At 36.2% G+C, this 17,018-nt stretch overlaps 2 protein-coding genes across 4 annotated transcripts; one reads left to right on the plus strand and one right to left on the minus strand.

The window, feature by feature from the left end:
* Positions 1-1,979: 1,979 nt before the first annotated feature.
* Positions 1,980-8,975, minus strand: LOC148853504 (peroxidase 55-like). 2 transcript variants are annotated; one of them, XM_088985912.1, is made up of 3 exons: positions 8,720-8,975; positions 3,071-3,262; positions 1,980-2,946 (listed from the first exon to the last, which is right to left on the minus strand). In XM_088985912.1, exons 1-3 carry the CDS (start codon positions 8,930-8,932, stop codon positions 2,371-2,373), a joined length of 981 nt encoding a protein of 326 aa, XP_088842038.1. In that variant the 5' UTR covers positions 8,933-8,975; the 3' UTR covers positions 1,980-2,370. The 2 variants fall into 2 exon arrangements, with proteins under 2 accessions (XP_088842038.1, XP_088842040.1); XM_088985914.1 differs by lacking the exon at positions 8,720-8,975 and adding an exon at positions 5,004-5,167.
* A 5,543-nt stretch (positions 8,976-14,518) lies between these two features.
* On the plus strand, positions 14,519-16,622 carry LOC148853505 (protein transport protein Sec61 subunit gamma-like). Of its 2 annotated transcripts, none has more exons than XM_088941198.1 (3): positions 14,519-14,687; positions 14,817-14,932; positions 16,391-16,622. In XM_088941198.1, exons 1-2 carry the CDS (start codon positions 14,594-14,596, stop codon positions 14,930-14,932), a joined length of 210 nt encoding a protein of 69 aa, XP_088797324.1. In that variant the 5' UTR covers positions 14,519-14,593; the 3' UTR covers positions 16,391-16,622. The 2 variants fall into 2 exon arrangements, with proteins under 2 accessions (XP_088797324.1, XP_088797325.1); XM_088941199.1 differs by lacking the exon at positions 16,391-16,622 and adding an exon at positions 15,473-15,776.
* Positions 16,623-17,018: the final 396 nt, after the last annotated feature.

The raw sequence follows: 17,018 nt of genomic DNA on the forward strand, positions 1-17,018 counted from the left end.
CTTACTTAGTAGGCCAGAAATGGCTTTCTTCGCTCCGGCATAGATTGTTGGGAAGTAGACTTCGAAGAGTTGAATATCTGTGTTCTTTCTTTCTCTCCTGGGTTACCTCTAAGCCATTAGAGAGGGAAAATGTTGGCTAAGATAATGCCAATTAGGACGAAGAGGACCAGAACCATTTGCGAAAGAGAAAACCAGCATTTGCCACGCTTCTCCCCCCGTTTGAGAACATGAAATCCCAACAGCACTCCTTCGTCATTCTTCAACCCAAAACCTTGTCTGAACGAAAGAGAAAACCCATTGCTGCAACTTCACCATTGTCGCTGCTTCTCCCTTTATCTGAGAAGAACAATCAGAAGTCCATCTCAGGATACCTTTCAAAGATAGAAATTTATGATCTCGTGAGAAGTCTGAAAATAGCTATTTACTCTTTAAGTCTAAAAAAAACCTATTTACTCATTGTGTTCACAGCCATGGATTGAGGTACAGAAAGAATTATGGTCTCGTGAGAAGTCTGAAGGCGAGTGTAGAATTAGATTCTCTAGGTAGAAACGAGTGCAGTAAAATCAGATTTCTTCCAGTGCCCTAATTAAGCAAAAATGAAAAAAAAAAAAATGAAGGTGAAATACCTGGTTAGAGGTTCCTTAGATGTTGAGAACAAGAAGACCCTTCCTTAGACATTAAGAGCAAGAACACTCTGGGATGTTGAGAGCAAGAAGACCCTTAGACATGGGACGTTGAAAGCAAAAAAGACTCTCGATGAGCGTTAACAAGCTAACTCACCGTTCAGGGGCAGTTTGGTCATGAAACTTGCATTTATGTTAACATGGATAAATTGGGTCTATAAAGTTTATGGAGAAGTATGGATACATATGCAGAATTCTGAATTCTAGCCCCCCCCCCCTTTACTACTAGCTGCCCCTGAATTTGGCATCAATTCACGGTGTGATGCATTCTCTCTATACTTTGGGGTTATAAAATTCTGATCTGGGCTGATTAGCCGATGATGAGTTCTGAAAAATAAAATCTCACGGACTTGATGAATTTTGAACGTTTTAAAAATTATGATAAATTTAATAGAATTTATAAAAAGTAATGATGGTTTTATACAATCCCTTTTTTTTTTTCCTCATTGGGTTCAGCATTACCTAATTCTACAGTTACACTCTACTTTAAAAGTATAGAGGTCTAGCCATACAAAATTGAAAATTGCGGAGCGGAGTGAATTGAGATTTACAACTTACAGAGCACTCCTCACACCAACCTTACAATCACACAATCATATTCAACCGTGTAGTTAGAAACATTTTCCATGAATAATAAGTTAGTAACATACTAGCATAGAAAATGTTCCCTGTGTGCAAGGTGTGAGGAATGCTCTGTGAGAGCAGAGCGGGATTTATACGAAGTTTCGTAATACCGTCCTGGCGTACCTGTTTTGACGTCTTCTTCCGAGGCTGGTTTGAAGCGTAATTATTGACGGTAAAATTCGAAAGGATTCAGATGAAGTAAGCACGAAGTTACAAGCACGTTCAATGAATACTTAAAAAATTGTGGTAGTGACGTGCTAGAAACTAGGAAGAATTGCAAAAATTTTCGAACCCAGATTTCCTATTCGCACTTTATCCACTGTGAATTGAATTGCAGCCACACATCTCTTAATTCACGAGGGATAGAGATGTGTGACTGCAATTCATTCACAACGGGTAGAGAGTGAGTAGGAAATCCCGTTTGGAAATTTTCATGGGGATTCTGATTGGTAAAAAATCTCTCCCTGTTTCATACCTTTCCGGCATCAATAGAAATTGTCCTATAGAAAAGCATAAATACTACCGCATTTTAAAATTGAAAGGTCGTTGAATTTGGTGAATCACCCAACTGGTTTGTTCTTTCAGTGTAGACTTTTTGATAAACACTGTAATTCAGCTAAAGATGGGCAATGTAGCAGTATTTGATTGGACCGTCTGGGGTCAGAACAGAAGTGGACTCACGGAGAGAAATTATATTCCTACAGCAGTATATTTTTCTACTTAATTGTTAGTGTAAACAAAGAAAAGATTTGATTTGATTAAAAACACATGCCCATCATATACGCTAAGAATCTACGACAACTCGATCATGACAGGCAACCAACAATTTGAATTTGGGAAGACAGATCTAGCGGAACTTTATTGGAGAAGAACACAGTGACACTCCGACTCCGTCAAGTCATAACATCCATAATTTGTAAATCATAATAGTACAGTAGCTGCTGATTGTTTAGTTTTGGGTTTTGTTGGTGAGACAAGTCCTGCAGGCTGCAGCGACGCCCTGCTCTCTGGAGTCTTGAGCCTTATTGTCTGTTAAAGGCTTAAAGCATAACTAATGATGTTGTCAAGAATTGAAAGCCGTACAGTCCCTCCTAATCTGTCCTTGCGCACCTGTCTTCACACCCACCCTGCCCAGGTTAACCATGGCTGTGGCAAATGCTGCATTGAAGTTGAAGGGATTTGAAGCAAAATCTTTTACGGTAGACTGGGAGGCGGGGTTCGTGAAGAGCACCTCGTCGGAAGTGAATAGCCCCTTTCCCGCAACCAAATTCTGGTAGTATACGTTGTCGAATTTGTTTGGGGTTACAGGATCCATGTTAACGGCGATTGTGGGGTCCACATTCTGGGGGCATTCCGCCATTAGCTGCGTGGCGTAGTTTGGGTCCAAGGAAGGGTCCACCGGGGAAGATGGGCTGAAGGAGTAAAGCCTCTTTGCGAAGCGGTTGCAGTGGGAGAAGCCAACGGTGTGGGCACCAGAAAGCGCGATCATGTCGATTAGACTGAGGTTGTTCTTGCTGAAGATGGAAGTGAGTTGGCCAATGTTGAATTCTGGTTGTGGAAGATTGCCATCTAGTCGTGATGCCTGAGAGATGAGGCCATCACGACGTCCCAATTCCACGTTGAATGATGGTCCTCCTGCCTGATTATTAGTTTATTACATTCGCATCAGAGGATGTTAATTTTTTAAATGGAGTTGATTGCTGCCAGCAAGCTGGAGATTAGAGAGAGAGAGAGAGAGAGAGAGAGGAGGGGTGTGGGTTTACCAAGACGACAACATCTCTGGCGGCAATGGCCAAGACATCGGCACAGGATACTACACCTGGGCACACAGCTTCAACAGCTTGTTTTGCCTTAATAACGGTATCGAAGCCGTCCCCAGCAAGGGACAAATTATCTTTTGCATCCTTTTCTGCATCTCCATTTGGTGATGCGATCAACACTGATGCATCGCAACCCTGTCAAGTGTCAAATAGATAAGACTGAAACCAAGAAGAACAAAACTGCCCAGCCAGCCACTCCAAGTCGGTCCATTCATTCATACATTGAGGACAGTATCACATTCTCACATAAATAATTATCAAAATTATTGATTTTCATCAAATGGCATCCGATTTGGGCAGTGGAACTATTGACCCACTCAATCTGTCACTGGGCCATGCGTTATATTATGAATGTATGTATATATTTGGGAGTTCATAACTTTGTACTGCACTTTATTGTATAATTAAAAATAAAATATTATTTATATATACATATATACATACACATATGATTTATTCACCTTGGACTGTTAAACTGGTGACCCACAACCTACCCATAAATCATATAAAGTTAATGCTTGCCTTGATTTTGGTGTAAATCATAAAAGTTTAATAAGAGTGATTTTATATAAGATTAACTTACACTTTGGCTCTTTCATCTTTACTTGCTCACATGCATAAACATGTGCCCTTGCACCAGAAACATGTACATGGACAGATCTTATAGGGAGCTTTGCTAGCATACAAATCCACTTAATCAGGCTTGTGGACAGATCTTGTAGCCTAACTGTAAATTCTCTCTCAAGGGACTTACTTAGATTGTCCATATGCTCAATCAATATTTCTACCATTTATAAAAATGAGGATGATAACAATTGGTTAGTCAAAAATCTTGATTTTACTTTTCCTTTTTACCTTCTACTATTTTTGTTTTTCAGGATTTTTGACTAAACAATTGTTACCATTCTCATTTTTATAAATGGTAAAGATGAGGTCATATAATGTCCATCAAAGTTTTTCCAACATAAAAAATGAGAATGCAAACTATTAACATGGTTGTAGATCCTATAACCAATTACACACATGGCATATAAGGACTGCTAAATGGTGGTTGGAGATCCCATAACCAATAATTTATCTTTATTTATGCTTTTGCTGAAATCATATATCAATCAATTATTCTATAAATTCACCCTGATATTTACAATAAAAATTAAAAATTCATGAACCTCACTTAGAATTAACATAGTGCATATGAAATCATCTAAACACCAAAACTTGAAAAGAATACAAAGCCTCTTATTGAATTAATATAAATTTTAATTAGATAATAAGAATCCTATTATAGGCTTAATATTAACTTAGGGTTTATTTGGATAATTTTTCTAGCTATGGGTGAAAGATAGTAGTAAACTCAATACGAAGGATTCAATTATATATTACAATCATGTTATGGTTTTCAAGAAAGGGGTTTCACATTCAATGGACCATAAAAAATATATCTTTTCCAAAGAAGGAATCATAATTAAAATTATATGAATGTTTAATTTTGATCAAAAGTGAAATATAAAAAAGAAAAGCAAGAACTACTTACAGGAAGAAACTTTCATATGCTTTTGGAAGAAAATAAAATAATTTAAAAATCTTAAAAACAGGACTTAGCCCTCTCCCTCTCCTTACCAGGGTAGCAGAATCATCGTTGAAGAGGAAGATAACCAACAACTAAGAAGACGAAGGCGCGAATGGTGTGGCTGAATGGTTTTGGGAGCAAAAAGCAAGATTAAATTTTGATATGTTGTTTAGTTACCAAAAAGAATAAAAGTTCAGATCTGTTTTATGATCCATTGTTAAAAAAATCAAATCATTTTATTAAACTAATGATATCCTAGAAGATGAATACAATGCCTAACCAGTGGTATAAATTGGAAAGACATACCCCATGATATCCTAGAAGATGAATACAATGCCTAACCAGTGGTATAAATTGGAAAGACATACCCCATTTCATCACCTAAACCCAAAAGCTCTGAGTTATAATCTGTTAAGAACATTCATCATTAACATGTTGGTCCTGAAGATAGAAACAAACTAATCAAAGGCATTTTCATTTGAGTGAGGGAAAGAGATAAATAGAAAAGTGAATTTGAAAGTGAAGATCATAACTAATCTTTGGAGGGAGAGGAATGGCCATGAGTGTTTTGAGGAAGAGGACAAAAGATATTCCGAAGACCATAGCTACTACAATTCAATAGCTTAGACATTGTATTAACTATTAAGGTTGGATTTTTTTTTCAAGTTGACATTTAAATTTATTACATGTTTATAAGTTGAATACTGAGAAAGTGAACTCCCATAACAACATTCTAGTTAAAAATAGTTAGGTAGAATAAAGAAATGTTTTTGGCCCTCTAATAGTTTCAACTTAAATATAGATGGGGGGAAGTTTTCACGAGGTTAAAAGTTCCATAGTGCCCCAATCAAATGTGAAAATATTATATTCACTAAAAAGTCAAAATATTATTATTATATAGTGTCTCCATCTTGTTACCAAAACCATTGATTAAAAGTTTTTTTTTCTTACGTTTCATAGGGCTACACAAATGAGGGTAGCCCATCCCCCGTCACCTTAACCCGCTAACCTTGGTGGCAATGGGATATGATCATCAACAAGTGAGATAATTGACAAGGTATAGGATGCCAAATGCCAATATGGATTTGGATTAGATTGTAGCTACTAAAGACCTAAATCCAAGTCCTTTCCAAGTTGAGGTCAATACCATATTTTCATCCCAAATTAGATTTTTGTTATCATACTTGATTTATATTAGTGAATTTAATTATGTTTTTAATTATTGATTTTTGCATTTACTTTCACCCTTGCATCGCACGGGCTTCTCAACTAGTGCTTCCAAAAAGACATGATACTAAAAGAATTTTAACAAATCAAAACCCCCTGTGAATCTTGATAAATCCAACATTAATTACCGTTTTTATGATATGGGTCGATTGATTAGAAGATTTTCTGATCTCATATCTTTTCACTATCACAGTCAAACCCATTATATCTTAATAAATGTATTTAGGCTCAGTTTGGAATGAGTACAAATGCAAATATGTACAACATAAATATATACAAAATAATAGAAAATATAAGGCTTTGCATTCTACATATTTTCATTTGTACTTCTTCCAAATTCAGCCTTAATATTTAAATTCATAGGCCCGACCCTCTTAGTATATATATGCTAAGCCCAGCTCATTTTCTTTCCTGCCAACTTTTTGTTTTTCTCTAACCAAACAGAGCCCAGGGGACCAGGGGTTGCCTATCCCTTCCTCTCTTAACTTGTTCATGTTCTTCTAATGTCCATGGACATTTCTTACCCCTTTTGCTTATTTTTTTTTTAATATTATTACAAATAAATGCGTACAAACAAAATCATTTTACTCGGAGTTTTCAACACATATTCTAATATATTTGAAATTAGGGATTGGTGCTAAAACGGGATCCATTGATAACAAACACTGTGGGTTTTGGTATTACTAGACCGTAAAATGAGTCTAAATGACTAAATCAGGTTTTGTGTTAAGTTGTAGAGTAATCACTAATCAATATGAGGATTCATGAAAATTCACGGGGTGGTTTTGATTGAGAGTATAGCCAGTCAAAACCACCCCATGAGTTTTGATGAATTCTCGATCATTGGTTAGTTAGTATGTAACTTAACACAAAGCCTTAAGTTTAGAGATGTATGCACCTTGAAAATAGTATTTGTTTATGAATTGACTAAGGGTTCGTATGGTGTATTTTTCCGTGTGGTCTTTCGATTATTTATAAGTCGAGAAGATTAAAAATTGGTCTATTTCCGTTTAATATGCGGAAGATCTAACCACCAAAAGACAGGATGCTGAAAAGACGCGAGAAGTCTATTTTGGGATGTTTCAAATGAAGCTTCTCGTGTCTTTTACATTTTAATCTCACACGAAAAGACCCGAAATGACGCACGGAAAGACACACACATACCGAGCGGTCTTCTGGCTACCTAGATCGTATGTCAACCCAAAAGCACAATATTTCTTTTGACTGTTAGAGTTACAAGAAGATCTTCTCAAAAAGACTTGCCAAATGGGCCCTAAAGTTTCCGTTGTTAAATTAGACTTGTAAGATTTGGTTAGGGTCAATTCCTGAACCCATATTCTGCAATGGGAAAAAACACGAGCCTGGATCTCCTGCCCATGAGAACTTTGCCCACGTTTATCGGAGCCATACATAGAGAACATCTCATCCTCCGCATAGTATTATGCAGTAGGAGATGTTCCCAATTTACGGGGGGTAGTATATTGTGGGTAGGTGTGGGCAGAGTTCTCGTGGGCAGGAGATCCGGAGTCAAAAAACACATCATCGCCTCTATGAGATAGTATAAAGGTTACCCGTCTCCGCCTATGACAATTGGTTAACATTGCTTGTGATTATCAAAGGAATCTGGATTTCCTACCCACAACCACTCTATCTATACCTGCCTATATATCCTCACACGGCCACATATGGAAAACATCTCATCCTCCGCATAGTATTATGCAGTAGGAGATGTTCCCAATTTACGAGGGGTAGTATATTGTGGGTAGGTGTGGGCAGAGTTCTCGTGGACAGGAGATCCGGAGTCAAAAAACACATCATCGCCTCTATGAGATAGTATAAAGGTTACCCGTCTCCGCCTATGACAATTGGTTAACATTGCTTGTGATTATCAAAGGAATCTGGATTTCCTACCCACAACCACTCTATCTATACCTGCCTATATATCCTCACACGGCCACATATGGAAAACATCTCATCCTCTTACATATTATTATGCACGGAGAGGTATTTTCAATGCATTCCCAATAAAGAGATATAGTGTTTTGTGGGTAGGCGTGGATAGAAGTCTTGTGGGTAGGAGATCCCGAGTCTGAGATATCAACTCGTTGTGTTAAGGTGGGGAGTACACTGAAACTGTGGTCATTGCAGAACTCCTATGCCACCCCACTATTGAAACTGTGGTTATTTCAGCGGGGTCTCTACAAAGTGCTGCGACCATGATCATAGCATACATACGTGCCGTTTGCCAAGGGAGTCTACACGAAGACTTAAACTGATCAACCAACATTCGTCAAGATTTAAAGGGTTTCTGATGATTGGTCAAAATTCTTCCAATATCACACTTATGTACTCACGTTTCAGAGAGAAAATTAAGTGAGCATACAAAGATTTTACCTACTGTACGTGTGTGGCCGATCGAGATTAAGAAATATACATACTACCCATATAAACAGAACAAAAAGGGAAGGCCACCCCCCGCACCGATCACCAATAAATCACAACTTTAATTTCAACAAATCGGGAAGAAGGAAAGAGATAAAATGAAGATGAACCCAAGAAACAAATTTTGATCTGGTTTCTTCTGTACGTAAGCACTAGCATCAACAACAGAAGAGCTTCCTCAAGCCCTTAAGGCCTTATTTAAGCCTCTCCAATCTGCAAATCTATCGTATATAGTAAACTGCAACTCTCTACATGCATGTTTGCTTTCGTCGGCTTAATATTGGACAGACGGTGAATTTTTGGTTCCTCAATGGAAGAAGGATTAAAAGAGTTAAAAATTAACAACCACCTACCTCGACGAAGCAGTCATGAAAGAAGAGCCGGAGAGTGGCGGGAATGGTGGTGAAGGTCTGGCTGAACTTGGTCGACACCGTCTGTCTAACTATGGCTTCGACGTTTGGGCAAGTGAATGCGTAGAAGTTCTCCGCTAATTGTCCTTCTCCTCTCCCCGCCAACCCCATTAACACCACTAACAATGTCACATACAACCGTATTACCTCCTCCATGTCCAATGGCTTAGTACTAGCTAGAGAGCTTGGTTAATGGCCGGTTATATATGCTACCGATCGATCTCCTTTATCTAATATAATTCCTAGATCTACCATTCATCCCTATCTCTTAAATACAATACAATAGAATATATTTATATATATATATATATATATATATATATATATATATAGAACCACCAACTACGACCAATAATTTAAAACAAAGAAGATATATACCTTTAATTAAACAAGGGGACCGGCCGGCTGGCCAGAGAGATGTGGTGAAGTATTCTCTATCACTACGCCACCGTTGCTAAGAATTTGAACCTGCAACTGCAATATGATGCTGCAGTCGCTGAATGTGACACTTCAACAAATATATTCAAAATTCTGATCGATCACCACTAACTGTATTTGTTCATTATTTTACGCTTTATGGAGAAGAGACAATTAATTGATAGATCCATATATATTGCCTTATAATAACATTGATCCATATATATTACTGGATTTTCAATTAATTAATGTATGGCGGGTTCAATTGTCCACATCAAACTGCGTCTTTCTTTTCTTCCTCAAACCAACCAACTGGTCCATAAAAGTCAGCCCATTTACCATGTGAAAGAGGCCACTTATTGGGCTGAAACAACACAAAGCAGGTGAGATAGGATGAGTTTGTTGACCACATCGGCCCCTTTTTTGTCACTTCACGTATATAAGGCGGTGTAAATTTTGGCTCAGGGTAAATTTGCACTCTGGTTTACTTTTGCCTGTATTTGGCAATATTACATTTATACATTGGCAAATGACAAACAAATGCATATTTACATTGATAATAAGATGTAAAAGTACGTCAATAAAACAGAAGTAAATTTGCATTAAAGTAGACTTTTGATAAAAAAAAGCATATGCTTTATTGAAATTCATGTTTGCATCCATTACAGCTAAAAAGTCTATTTGGTAAGAATGTAAATTTGTTAGTGCAAAATTAATCTAACTTTACAATTTATATAAACCATTTTATACTCTATATATTTGCATTGTTTCCAAACGCAGCCTAACTAGAAATAAATGGTTATTAGTTCAACTACAATCATGATAATGATGATGATTATGATGATAAATTTTTCTTTGGCCGCGTTTGAAAAAGATGCAAATGGAGTGTAAGTCATGGTTCAGGGTAAATTTGTACTTTGATTCACTTTTTCTTGTGTTTGGCAACATTACATTTTTGCATTGACAAATGACAGAATAATGCATATTTACATTGATAATAAGATGTAAAAGTATATTAATAAAAAAGAAGCAAACTTGCATTCAAGTAGACTTTTGATAAAAAAAAAGCACATGCTTTATTGAAATTCATGTTTGCATCCATTACAGCTAAAAAGTCTATTTGATAAGAATGTAAATTTGTCGATACAATACTAACCTAACTTTGGAATTTATATGAACCGTTTTACACTCTTTGCATTCACACATATTTGCATTGTTTCCAAATGCAGCCTTAAAAAATTTCTATTTGGGCAACCCATTGTATAAATTAAAGCTTCTCTTTAAAATAATTGGGTGGCGGTGGGAGTATTATACTACGATGGAAATGGAATCACCTCCATCACCCCTAACATGAAATCAAATAAAGGTGATTTCAAAACTTTGGTGGGGGCTAGGGCCTGATGGCCCCCATCCCCCAAGTTAGACTACAGACAGCTTTTATTTTTTCCGAATTAATTAGAATTCTAATGTCATCCAATATGAATTTGATAATTTTATGTATGACTGGATCAAATATAGACACCTTGACCCAATCTACTATCTAGTTTTTTTTTTTAAATGTTTTTACCAAAAAAATAGTTCTTTATTAAATTAACCTTGACCCAATTTGTTGATTAGAATGAATTTTCCTAATTATATATGAGCTTAAAACAAAAATCAAAACAAAAATAACCTTTTGAGAAACTGCACATATATGTTGAATGAGGGCATGTAAAAACAAAGTACGCTTATGGATGTGTTTGGTTTCATGGGTGTTTATTAAAAAAATGTCATCACTGGCATTTATTGCATGTGAAGCAAAACGAAACAACTGTTTGGTTTCATCGTTTATTAAATAAATTTTAGAAAATTGAAATGCTTTAATTTTTATGCATGAGGCATTTGGAGAAACGTTAAATTCTTTTTTCCCCCAACGCTTCAGCGTTTTCTGAAACCAAATACTGATGTGACATATTTTAGTGGGTATTAATCTGAGGGGGAGAGTAAAAAACGTTTAAAGTGAAGCCCAACCAAACAACAAAAGCAAAAAAAAATTAAAGTAAAAAATATTTAAAGTGAAAAAGTACAAATAAACGGTTTACCTATAAATGGCCACGGAACCAAGCACGTACTATATAATTTTACCCAAACACAGCGGAAGTGGATATAGTATTTCCACTTATGAATCCTGTCATCACCAGTCAATGTTCTCACCAAGGTTTTTAAAACCGAACCGGACAACAAACCATTCAGGAGTCTAGTTCTTGGGTCAAACGAACAACTCATTCTGACAAAAAAACTTAAAAAAATTAAAAAATAACAAAAACCATTATACAGTTTGAACAGTTCAATGGTTTTTTGCCCAAAATGATAATTCTAGGATAAAATGGAATCAATTCAATTTTCCAGTCTTACCATTTTGTTCGGTCCAGTTTTGAAAACCATAGTTCTCACTTCCTAACACAATAAAAAAAGAAAGGTAGAAGAAGACTTTTCCTCAAAGAATATGCTTTATCCAAAACATAGGCCTAATTATCAAATCAATAATGAAGATTGATATCCACATTACATATAATTAATGTAGGTCAATATATTGACCAAAATCACCGCCATTATATATTCTGATTTATTTACACTAAGTGACTTGTTCATCAATTTTATATAAACTTCAGAAACGTTGTTGCACCAATTAGCCCCCATTTGGGTATGCTTATTTATAATCACTTATTTTAGGTTAGGACCAAATTAATAAACACTTATATACATTTTGGGAAAAGAAGCCTGAATAAATGCTTTTGGGGAAATGGACTCAAAATTTTGATTTTTTTCAAGTTCCCTGGTTTGCCACATAATTTTCAAAATACTTGTACTATTCCTAATACACTTTTTTTCACCAAACAGTCATCAACACTTATTTATCCAATAAGCACTTCCAAAGGGCCATTTAGAAAAATTCCACCATACAATTTATGCCTTTTTTTTTTTCCTTTATCTTTCTAAATTTTAATTTTCATTTTTTTGGGGGGTTTTCAATTTATCTGTGTAAAGATTAAATTTATTTCCATTCACACTTTTAAACAAATAACTTCATCATGTGACCCTCCATTTTGAATATACTTCGTCAAAAGATGTTTGTAATGGTCGGCTTTATTTCTTCTTATTTTCCTTGTTAAGGAGCTGAGTGACGCAAAAATGCTATTCAGATATTTAGTTCTTGGTCTGGTTTGAGCTCTAGCACACTGATGGTTCCCCCAACCAGCTAGCTTCAACTTCTTATGAATATATGGGATAGGACACTATTAAGGAAAATCGTTCAAAACAATTGTATTACTGCAAAATGTAACAAAAATGTGGATGAGAAGTTATGAGGTGTATCAAAGACATGATTTTAGAACGTTATTTATCCTTACTCAGTTTTATTTAATTTATTGTTAAACTATAAATAAACTCATTATTCAGCTAGAGAATCTTAATAACCTCAAGAACATCCCACACGTCAAAAGATGTTGGGCTATAAGTCTGATACGCCAAGAAGGGGTTGAGTTCCACAACAGAAACCTAATAACCTCAAGAGCATCACCCTTAATCAGAATCTTATTCAGCTAGAGAATCTCAATAAATCGCAATGCCTCTAATAAAGCTAAGGACTCACTTTCTACCACCGATTTAGAATCCAAACTTACAAAAATTTAGGAGCCAGAGTGATCCTCAAAGTAACCCACCGCCAGCTTTAGTTCCAGTAAAAGAAGCATCCCACACGGCTTGGACCAACCGGTAGTAGTGTAATCGTAATTATATCGGTTAGACGTGAACTTTTACTTGCTCATATGCGACGATACACCTTTGTTATTAATTCGTTATTATATGTGATACAAAGATTCTATTTGGGTTTCAAGGTTCATTATGCGGTCTTCTTCGGTGGAATCAGTGGATAAGTAACGGTTCTTTTTTGAATTACTATTCGGCCAAGAAAACATTTTTAAATTTGATGGAAATTGAAGTGTAAAGTTGGGCCTTCTGGCAGTGATCATAGAGCTGTAAATTGCGTCGCCATGGCCCATAGGGGGGGGCCGGGCCGTGCTTGTTATCTTTTGGATATTTCAGATGTCTGTCCTAGCATGGCCTGGGCCATGGGCCGATGCGGGTCGGGGCCAAACTGTGATGCGTCATGGGCTAAGTATTGGGTCAGGTCAATTCAAAATTGAAAAAAAAAATATTTTATAGGAATTTTAATTACAATTCAAATAAAATGATATATATGGGCCGTGTTGCATACTGGATTGTGTCGGGCAGCCCATAGGCCTGGAAACCTAAGCCCAACACGATCATATTGTCATGTTCTACCTGACACGGCACAGCCTAATTTACAGATCACATATCAGTGACATCAAACCTGACAGATGATGTGCTTAATTTGGGCCTACAGTTGCTCGATAGTTATAGGTTTGGATGAATAAATTTGGGCCGAGGTAGGGTGTAAAAATCACTATTATTGCCGATCCAGAAAAAATAAAAATAAAAAACAAAATTGAATCACGTTATTTGGTTGGAGGAGATCCTTTAATCCAATGCTGCTTATTAGATTTTGAACTTGTATGCAATTAAGTATGAGAGAGTTGCTATTGGTAGTTGTTAGAGCGGCATTTTTGCTTGTCCGAATTGTAAGTAATGGGGACAATTGGGACTGGTATAAGATATTGAAATTAAAAAGAAAATAATTAATGTGATGCCTTAAATTTATTGCAAACGTTGATGTATTGAGTGGCAGAGGCAGGAGTTTTGTGAGGAAGAACGGAGAATCGAGACTAGGTTAAAATTTTTAATGTGTATTTATGAGAGGTAAGTTACAACTAAAATCCAATCAGAAAATTAGGTTTAAAGTTTCTATAAAGGTTAAAGTTAAAAAATATAAACCCTATTAAATGAATTTTGTTAAAGTTAGAATTAGGATTTCAAAAAATCAAATTGGGTCATGGAGATAAACCAGTATTAATTAATAATTATGCCTCTGCAAACCCGCACCATTAATAATTTTCCCTTACCCCAATATCCCTAAAGTGCTGGTTGAGGGATCGATTCCGCGTTATCGCAGGAACAAAGCAGTTGACACACCAACGACAACGAGCCAACATTCGGTATTTCGGTTGGTTAAGAGGCAGAGAGTCCGCGACCGATAATTTGCATTGGATCTTTACCAAGTGGTCCGCAGTGATTGGTTCGCTGGTCTTAAAATGACGTGGCTAGTTATGATGTGGCAAATTTTCATTGGTGTAAGTCATCGTTCTTGCCCTCCTCCCCCTCTCTCTTTCTCTATTTAGAGGGAGGGGATATTTTTCTTGCCGATTTGTTCGTCGCGGGTTCAGATCTAGGTTTTCTCCAGTCTTCTAACATTGAATACTTCTCTTTCTGAACCTAACCAAAATGGATGCATTGGATTCGGTCGTCGATCCCTTGAGAGACTTTGCCAAGGACAGTGTTCGCCTCGTCAAGAGATGCCACAAGCCCGATCGGAAAGGTATATTCTATCATCGATCTCTCCATTACGGTTTTCTTTCTTTCTTCTTTTGTCATTTCTGGTTTTTCATCTGATCTTCGATATTTGATTCTTCGTTCGGATTCTTGGAAATTGAATTCATTCGAGTAGAATTTACGAAGGTCGCATTCCGTACCGCTATCGGCTTCGTCGTGATGGGCTTTGTAGGCTTTTTTGTGAAGCTGATCTTCATCCCCATCAACAATATTATCGTTGGGTCCGGTTAGGTAAATATCCAAGCTCGATTTTCTATTTTTAGCTGTCTTTTTCTTTCTTTCTTTTTTTTTTTTTTTTTTTTTTTTTTTTTTGCGTAGGATATACAATTAAAAAACATTTGCATGCAATGAATTCCCGTATTATTCAATCCGATAAGTTGTGTTGCGAAAAGGGAACTAGTGCATTCTATATTTTCTGGGTTACTGTAAGGACATCTGAGCTAACTGTAAAAATTAAGAATTATCCCATTTTTTCCTTAATCAAGTTCGCCACAGGCTCTGATGGCGTTAAGAATTTAACTGCCTGGGGACAGGTTATGATTATCTTACTAAGGCAGGCCAAAATTCCCCAATGTTGACAATGTGGAATTTCGGTAATCAGTAATAATGGTTATTGGATGTAGAAAACTGACAGGCAAATTAGATAAAGAATAATTCGATCTTATCACGAGAGCCTAACAGGAAACCTAGTCTAAAACTTTGAAAAGGGAACAAATGAAGCTTAACTTTATCCTTTTCTGAAAGTCTGAAGCTCTGTTTCAACTGTTTTAGGGAAAAAATCACTAATCCCACGCAGGAGGATACACCGAAGTGGTCGGTCATGAATAAGTTGTGAAAAAAACTCTATTTTTATTTCAACAAAATTGGGGCACGCAGTTGGCTTGAAAAGAAATACATTAGTTTCCTATAATTGAACTACAAAATGCACGTTTTTGATTGTGTAGTGTTTTCTGTTTTTCTAAAGGAAACCAGAAACATGTTCTTGAACATCTGTTTTCAAAGGCATGTTTTTTGTGGTTCTGATATTATGTTTTATGAAGCATAAAGAAAATTAAATTCTTGTGTTTGAGAGAAAGGGTTGTTCTGATGTTCAATTTCGTCTCTGAATGGTATCATCAATTGTCCAAATTTTATTTTGAAACAAAAGGAACAAGTGTACATCTAGTTAGGTTTTGGGCTGCTCATAACCTCATAGGAGTAATTTCTTACAGTTCCAAATGTGACAGAGTATTGACCAAATACGTGATGGTACAAACTACAAAGCATTAAGACTTAATAGCCATGAACCATTGGATGTTATGTCGTTGCATATAGAATAGCTGTGAATTTAGTTGTAATAAAATTATGATGAACTATATTTAACGGTGGACAAATGCAAATGCTACGATAAAGCTGCTGCACCATCGATGGAACATAACCAGATTATGTGCGGCTTCAGAACACATTGAAATGTTCTAGGCCCACTACCACTTGCTACTTTTATTTTCAAAGGTTTGTCAGGAGTCCTACATGAAAGGTTAATTTAGTTAGACCAGAAAAGCAACTTTAAGATGATTTCAGTTCATCCGGGTTCTTAGTTCTTCCGTTGTACATTGGCTTGGAAAAGTCTTTCTTTTGCACTTGAAATGTGTTGTTCTATCGGTTGGAGCTTAGTTTGACTGTATAATTTTTTGATCATGAGAACTGCAGGTGACATAGATGTTCGATACTAGAGGCAACAATATATCATGTGAAAAGAGAGAAATACATGCGGACGGCGCTTATTCTGCATGTATACACCTCACTCGAGAAGGGTAGCAACTTCTTTGTCGTTTTTTCTTTTTTGAGAAGATGACGTGCAGTTAGGAACCTTTTATATTTTCAAGTGAATGTGATGATTCTCCAAAAATGAGTTTTAAATTGAACATCTCTTCTAGTGAAATAGGGATGGCCTTCTCCCTCCGAGTATTTTAGCATTTTCTTTGCTATCCGAAGTTGTGAAGTAGGGCTGACGGGTGAAGCATTAGTTTTTGGCAATTAGAATAAATGGCATGGCAAGAGAATCCATCCTTATGTATTACCGAGAAGTAAGGGTAAAAGTATGGTATCAAACAATTTGGATATGGATGCATTTTGGAAACACATTGATACGGACAAAAGATATCAAAGCGCGTGGATATATTAGGGAAATGCATATAAATTGTATAATACATTAATAACATTAAATAATATAATAATAATAGTAAATCTAAAGATGAATTATCAGTTAATAGAACCAGGATTTGTTCTTTCACATAGTACTTTTAACATTGACTTCATAGCACATCCCATTGTGCAT

This window comes from Nelumbo lutea, chromosome 4 (genome assembly GCF_056320005.1).
Source record: "Nelumbo lutea isolate HS-2025 chromosome 4, American lotus-T2T, whole genome shotgun sequence".
Lineage (NCBI taxonomy): Eukaryota > Viridiplantae > Streptophyta > Magnoliopsida > Proteales > Nelumbonaceae > Nelumbo > Nelumbo lutea.

Excerpts from the sequence above, each read along its gene's own strand:
- LOC148853505 (XM_088941198.1), top strand. The coding sequence starts at position 14,594 with ATGGATGCATTGGATTCGGTCGTCGATCCCTTGAGAGACTTTGCCAAG. Across the intron at positions 14,688-14,816 it reads CCACAAGCCCGATCGGAAAG|AATTTACGAAGGTCGCATTC; the intron begins GTATATTCTATC and ends TCATTCGAGTAG.
- LOC148853504 (XM_088985912.1), bottom strand. The coding sequence starts at position 8,932 with ATGGAGGAGGTAATACGGTTGTATGTGACATTGTTAGTGGTGTTAATG. Across the intron at positions 3,263-8,719 it reads TTCATGACTGCTTCGTCGAG|GGTTGCGATGCATCAGTGTT; the intron begins GTAGGTGGTTGT and ends GACACTTGACAG. Across the intron at positions 2,947-3,070 it reads CCAGAGATGTTGTCGTCTTG|GCAGGAGGACCATCATTCAA; the intron begins GTAAACCCACAC and ends ACTAATAATCAG.